We start from the raw sequence: 7474 nt of genomic DNA, 5'->3' as shown, positions 1-7474 counted from the left end.
AAAATTACTTAAGAAAACGTTTAAAGCAAGAGTGAAATGAGGAGGTGTAACCAAAGCCCCTTAACATACATACTAACTCGCTGAATAATAGTTGCTTAATATTGGAGTATACAAGTCAAGCCACTTATAAACGTTTCATATTATTTTATTGCCAGCAATTACTGCAGCAGTTTGTCTTATATGAGGGTTAGTGCCCCATACGTTCATTAATCCAACATGAAAAAGAAAACCAGAAGCATTAATATACAACACACCAACAAGTGAAAGAAAAGCTTTTAAAGATTTCACTTGCAGGTTTACAAATACCTACAGGTGCACCAATACATCGGTTCATATCGTATCAGCACCGATAAAAGGAAAATTGACACTGATGGCAATCGGCGTTTTTTGGCAGATATGACCAGAGTCAGATAAACGCTGCGTGCATGCGCACAGCCACAGCATGCACATGGTCAAGAGTACAGCCCAGCAGCTTGGAGAGTAGTATCCGGCTGGTAAGCCTGTGGGGAGGTGGCAGATCGAGGCCCCCACAGTGAGAGAGGGAACAGGGCTGGGGTAGGGGCAGGTGCTGCCCAGCAGTGGCTGAGTGGGGCACAGAACAGAGCTGTGGATGGCTCGCCCAGGGCAGCAGGAGAGTGGGGCGACTCCCACTGATGTGGGCACCCCCTGGGGGGGGGCAGGGATGTGTCCTCCGGATTTGTGTGCAGGGTGAGGTTGGGCTACCCTTTGCAAGCTTGGGGCCAGGGGCTGTGCTGGGCTCTTTCCGGTGGGCAGCTGGGCCGGATCAGGGTGGGTAGCAGTGGCACTAGGAGGGGGGTTACGGCAAATTTTGGGGTGGTTGCAGCACCTGCCCTGTAACCCTCCTCCCAGCACTGCCACTGCCCACCCCGCCGCCCCCAGTACTGCCTCAGCCCAGGCCCACTGCTGCCAAGAAGAGGCTGCAGCAGGCAGCCTGCCCTCACCCTGCACACAAATTCAGGGGGTACCTGCCCCATATACATCTTCCAGGGTGTGCCCCACCCCCCTGCACCCTCTGGATGAGCCGACTGTGGCTCCGTCCTGCGCCCCACTCTGCCCCAGCTGGGTAGCATCTGCTGCTGCCCCAGCCCCACTCCCTCCCTCATCAAGAGGGTCCCGATCTGCCCTACCCAACTCCCCTTCCCCTCCACAGACTTACAGGTCGGACACATCTCTCCACGCTGCCGGGCTGCATATCCGCAATCGGGTTGGTATTGGCTGATATAGCTGGTTAATATTAATAACTGGCTATCAGTACTGGCCAAAATTTTTTTTAATCAGTGCACCCCTACAAATAGCTTTATATTCTGCATTCATTTTCAAAACCCTAGAACTATACAGCTTATATACAATCTAACTTTGAACAGTCAAGTTTGAAACAGCTGGGTTACTCTAAGGAAACATTTCAGAACTTGCATCTTATTAAATTTAGTGGTAGTGAACATATGGAAACCAGAACACACATTACCTGTTACACCAAGAGGTAAACTAGGCACTTCAGCATCCTCTTCATTCAGGTCTTCCTCTCCAGAATCATGTGCATTTTCTTCTACTTCCGGAGCTTTACTGTTTTCTTCATCTTCTGCAGTCTGCTGTTCTTCAGTCTTTATCTTTTTTGTTGCTGTGCCTACAAGATTATTTAAAGAGAATGAATATACCGAACAAGTCTACCGTGCTCATAAAACTAGAGATGCAAAGAATATAAATACATTTGTGCTGTGAAATTCATTTCCTTAATAAACAGATCCCTCTTACGAGGTTTCCATGCCTCCAAATTTCCCAACATGGTTTAGTCCCTGGCCATCCACAGGCTTATACCTGTACTTAAAATTAGGTATCCAAGGACTCTCCTAGACCTCAGTACAAATCTTTGCAATATCAAGCCTAAGCTTGTAGCATAGACAGGACCAGAGATTATTGATGGGACAGAAAGACAAGCTTTAAAGGTAACTCCCTGCTTAGATGGAATAATTTACAACAGTAGTCATTCTGCTGCAGCCTGCTAAAACCAACAGTCAGTTCCATTCAGATTTATATTCCCAACCAGAAGGGATAAAAACCTCTCCTCTAAAAGTTAAGTTTCTTCCCTTCCTTTCAATAGCAGATGAGTGCATTCAGTGAGCAATGTCTGTAGTATACTACTTCTACTTTAAACTTCAAATAGAGTACAATATAAGCTATTAAAAGTTGAAGAAAGGTGTTTCTAAATAAAAAAAAATATCAATAGATAGCCTACTGTAGAAATCAAACAGGAAACAAAAGTTCCATTTCTACACAATTTTTTAAAAAGTTTTCTAAGAGAGCATATAAAACCCCTTTTCAAGAAATTAAAAACAAAATATGTTTAAAAGAACCAAATAGGCCGGTATTGTTTTTCATACACTTTTTTTTGGCATATAGATCTTGCAGTTAGAAGAAAAACAGCTGTATAACACCATGTTAATCACCTGCTATTAATACATCATATTTACATGTTAGTATCAAAATGAATATTCTAAGGGTTATTTCCCTTAAATGAGTATATAATTTATTACATCTGCACTTAGCCAACTTGTATTTCATTAAAAGTAATTTGATGCATTAAATTCTGAGATGCAAAACTCTAAAGTAACAGTCATTAAATTCTGCTACAGAGTTTTCATGTGGGGAAAGATGTAAACAACTATAAAACTGTAAGGTTCAATTTCTCAAGTACTTTTACAGAAATTTTGTCCAATTTGATTTAAAAACATCTCATGTGGTAGGTCTTGCAATACAGATTTGAGATAGAGATATTTTTGTTAAAGTTTCAGTCTTTTAAGAGTAGTACTGCCTTGCAACTCTATTAACCAGAGAATCTTGAAGTACAAATGAAAGGATTACTCAGGTTGTAAGTTCAGGGCAAATCAGCAGCAGAAATCAACTGTTATACAGCATTGGCATTTGGGCCTGCGAATACTATGCCTGTCTTTTTAAAGAATTAAAACTACTTTTTAGGTCTGAGACTAGTGCTATCGAGGCTACTTCAGTGTTGTGCATTTAAACCAAATCCTCTATTACCTAGCCTCATTAAGATCTGAGAAACAGCAGAGTCTAGCAAGGACTAAGCATTGCCATTAAAGAATTCCTATGTTTTGATGCTAGGTAAGAAAATCAGTAGTCCCATCTCTCAGCAGATTTTCCTGTCTTTTCCAACTATGCATATTTTAAATGTTCAAGAGAGGCTACAACAATAAATCTACTATGATTTAGCAGAATTGCATCTGCATTCCAGGGCATATAGAAACTAATTATATTCAGCTTCTTTGTACACCTGACTCTTCAAAACTTGGTTAAATAAAACCAACAAACCAAACCAGAGTATCTCAGCAAATATTCAGAAATTCATCTCCAACTTTCATGTACCACTTCTCTTGCTACACAACAGCAGGGTCTGGCACACAGCTCAGATGAAACTTGTCAAATCTCAGCACTCCCTATAAGAATCGCTCTATGAATCCTTCCAGTTCTCTGCACAGCTGTAGGAATTGTGGCAAGACTACACGCACCAGCAGTTTATTGGAGGGAATGCAGAGATGGATATGGATAGAGCAATTCCCAACCTTCTTGAGCCGAAGGCACGCTTACATTAATAAAATTTTTCTGTGGCACATCTGTTAAGGCATTCCCCATCCTCATACTTATAGTAGCTCATTCCCATGGCCAAATTACGCAGCACACCTGTTCATTTCTAACAGCACACTTTAGTGCCCTGGCACACTGGTTGGGAAACACTGGGATAAAGGAAGAAAAAGAAACAGTCCAAAAATAAGCCGGTGGTGTCCTTAGGGGAAGGCAAATCAGGAGCCCCCACTTTAGAGGCCCCTAAAATTTTGCAACAATTTTTTTTTGGAGGGGGGTGGTTTTTGCAAGGAAGTGGCTCTATTTGCATTTTAACACTTGACTATTTATCTACTTCCCCCAAAGAATATTAAAAAGATCCACTATACAACTGTTATAGTTCCTTCAAATTAAGCCTCTAAGGGGCCCCAAATAGGGTGGCCATCATAGAGGACAGTCCAGTTGTCCTTTGTTCTCTATTGACACGAAACCAGATGCCTTCACAGCCTCTATTTTTCTCCTGACTGGTTCCTTAACTGTGTTTTTCTCTTGAAGACAAAAATAGAGGCCATAAAGCCATTGAGTTTCTTATCAAAAGATGACAAGAGTAGCAGAAAACCAGACTGTCCTCTAGGATGGCCACCCGAGCCCTAAATGACTCTCTTGCCCAGGGCCCCAACAACCCTAAGGCCACCGCTAAATAAGCATAGGCCATAACTACGAAAATAACCTTAAAAAAAAAAAATGAAAACATACAATTTTCCGAGTTGCTCATTTGCCTTTTCTTCTTTTTCTTCCTTGACTCGGGCTTCTGCCTCTCTGCCGTTTGTCTGTTGCTGGACACTGACTGCAGCTGCTTTTCCTCCTCTGCTTCCACCTCTGCCATTTCTTCCGAAACGGCCTCGTCTGTCACTTCCTCTGGGTCGCCTGCCTCCACTGCCAAAGGAACAAAGCAACACAAACATATGTCTAAAGAGCAAATCCATCTGATGCAATGGTAAAAATACCACCCCCCGCCGCAAAAAAAATCCTCCAATCCCTCGCTCCCTCTCTCCCACCCCCCCAACAAAACCCAGTATTTTCAGAGTTACAGAAAAAGCAGGGCTGGAAATTGGGTGGTGAGGAAGAAGTGCCACGGCCATGACCACCGCTCTCCAGCTCCCCAAATTTCTGCTTCCCCGAGCACCAGAGCGGGGGGTAGGCAGGCCGCTTGTAACCACCCGTGCCCCGCCTGGCCTCCGCGCCCGGCCTCAGCCTCCCCATCCCCGCGGGGCCGCTACCAAGGTGCCGGGCCGCCAGCAGCTTGAGGTTTCGCTGGCGCAGCTTGAGATTACGCTTCTGGATCTTCTTGCGCAGCAGCCGCATGGGCAGCGTCCCGCTCGCCGCCATCGCCATCTCTGCCGGACGCACGAGGGCTAGGAACCGGAAGCGGAAGTGGAGCCGGAAGCGCCCCTCGCCGCGCGGCTGCAGCGGCCTCCAGCGGCGCGGAGGAGGCAGCGCGGCGGCGGCGCCTGCAGGTTTAGGAGAGGGTGGGGTTTTCTAGGGTGGCTGCTCCCAGCACCCAGCAGGGGGGTGACATGCCGGTGGGAGGGCCCCATCCAGCCCAGCCCCAATGAAAACTCTTCCTAAAATAGCCAGACAGGGCCAGGGAAAGCGGGGCAGCCCGCTCGAGAGATGCCAGGCAGAGGAAGACAGTCCCTGCCCAGGCTGTGCCAGTGGGATCAGGTGGGTGAAAGTCCTCCCTGACCCCAAATCTGGCTGCCGGTCTGATCCCGAGTGGAGGGGCGAGACGGTCCGGGTTTGGTGTCAGCTGCAGCATTGGTGCAGCCCAGGCAATGCCTGCGAGGGAGGCTTAAAGACACCCTGACACGTATAACCAAGGTGTGGCAGGGCAAAAGTCTCAGAGAAGCAACTCTCTTTGTATTCGATACCTCTTACTTGGCTGCATTTACACCCCGGAGAGGGAAAATGCATGTGTGCACATAACCCGCTGTACACATGCATTGAGCCATGCCATGGGGACCCGTGCACACAATGCAGTCGCGCACAGTTCACACCAGGACACACGCTGAAGTCACACACAGTTCGCACCAGGAAACATGCAGTCACGCACAGTTCACACCAGGAAACACGCTGCAGTCACGCACAGTTCACACCAGGACACACACTGCAGTCACGCACAGTTCACACCAGGAAACATGCTGAAGTCACGCGCAGTTTGCACCAGGAAACACGCTGCAGTCACGCACAGTTCACACCAGGAAACACGCTGCAGTCACGCACAGTTCACACCAGGACACACACTGCAGTCACGCACAGTTCACACCAGGAAACATGCTGCAGTCACGCACAGTTCACACCAGGACACATGCTGCAGTCAGGTGCAGTTCACATCAGGCCACCGTGCCTGTACCGGATTCCTGACAGCACTGCACCGTGGAGATATGTCCAGGCAATCCTCAACTTACAAGGTTTTGAGTTGCAAGGAACAGTGCTGACAGCGTTTATAAATCGACACCCTGTTTTGACTTTCTGAGGTCAGTTTCCACGTGATGATGCTTGACTGAACACGAGGACACGCCAGCAAGCAAGTTTGCTGCATCGCCCATCTCTCCCCAGAGAACATCTGTCCAAACTTCCTAGGGCACTTTCTCTAAGAAAGCAGACGAGACTCCAGAACAACCTGCAGCCGAGACTCCTGAGAAAACTCCAACCAAGACCCCTTCAAAAACTCCAGCAAAGTCACCTTAAAGAAGACCTTTCCAAATCAATATCATTGCTTTTTACAATACGAATACATGAATGTAGCTGTATTGCTCATCTATAATTGATTGAGTACAAAATTCTGGGTTATTTTTGGTGAATATAAGGTATCGGGCCTTAGTTCAGGAACCAATCCCACATTTATAACATTGTTTCCTATGGGAAAATTGGTTCTGAGTTACAACGTTTCAACTTAAGACCTGGTTTTCGGGAACCAATTCTGTCATATGTCTGAGGACTGCCCATACACACCATTCTTCACAAATAGTAACCCTCACCAGAGACAGGCAGACCAATATCATTCACACATAGGAGCCCCACCACAGACATGTGTCCTCCTGTCCTCCAGTGCTGCACAAATATGCCATGCATGTACTTCAACCCACAATGCCCTGACACTACATGACTTTCAGATGACATGGAATGATCAATGTGCTGTATTACATCTTTAGAAAGAGTATAAACCTCCTGCAGAAACTGCCTCTACTGGAAACCCCTTTTCCTGGTGGTATTGCAGCTTCTCTTGATTACAAATGTTTAATTCACATAGGGAAGCAAAAAGCAGTATATGCTCCAGTCCCTCATTATTCATTTGTGTGAGTACACATGGCCCTATTTCACACAGTAATGCAGGGGCTCCAGGGGAAACTTTTATTTATGCCTCTTATTGGCAACATATTACTGCTTCTTCCTATGCACAGAGAAAACCTGGTCAGAGCAGCAACAGCTGCAGCAGTGAGATGGGGTAAACTGCTATTGCTATGTTGGCTTACCATCTTGCCAGTGAACAGACACAGGCTATGTCTATACTAGGGTTTTTCAGACCTTTGCTTCCCGATGGGTATAGCTCCACTAGCAGTAGTATCTGTGAAATTGTAGTGCAGAGACGGCATTTGATCCCTAACTTACTATCCTAAGGATCTGTGAAACTGCCAGGATTACTCACTCCCAGATGCTGACCATGCCAAGAAGGGACATGAACATATCTTCAGTGAATGTCTTTTGCTAGAGCATGGGATCTTTAGTAACCATCTGCTTTGCTGTCTGTACCTAGTGATGGGAAGACATAACACAAAAATCTCTTGGACTTTCACCAGCCAGTCCTCAGACAGCA

At 46.1% G+C, this 7474-nt stretch overlaps 1 protein-coding gene across 1 annotated transcript in view; it reads right to left on the bottom strand.

The window, feature by feature from the left end:
- Positions 1 to 5007, bottom strand: part of DDX18 (DEAD-box helicase 18) — a 24876-nt gene extending 19869 nt beyond the window's left edge. The window contains exons 1-3 of the mRNA XM_019522522.1: positions 4878 to 5007; positions 4355 to 4533; positions 1487 to 1646 (exon numbers count right to left, since the gene is read on the bottom strand). Of these exons, the coding sequence (XP_019378067.1) occupies positions 1487 to 1646; positions 4355 to 4533; positions 4878 to 4992 (454 nt within the window). The 5' untranslated portion in view covers positions 4993 to 5007. The remainder of the gene's footprint in view (positions 1 to 1486; positions 1647 to 4354; positions 4534 to 4877) is intronic.
- Positions 5008 to 7474: the final 2467 nt, after the last annotated feature.

The sequence above is a fragment of the Gavialis gangeticus genome, unplaced genomic scaffold, assembly GCF_001723915.1.
Source record: "Gavialis gangeticus isolate Ggan-Ray unplaced genomic scaffold, GavGan_comp1, whole genome shotgun sequence".
Taxonomy (NCBI): Eukaryota; Metazoa; Chordata; order Crocodylia; family Gavialidae; genus Gavialis; species Gavialis gangeticus.
The sequence above is the reverse complement of the archived record's forward strand: the minus strand, read 5'-3'. Positions and strand labels throughout refer to the sequence as shown.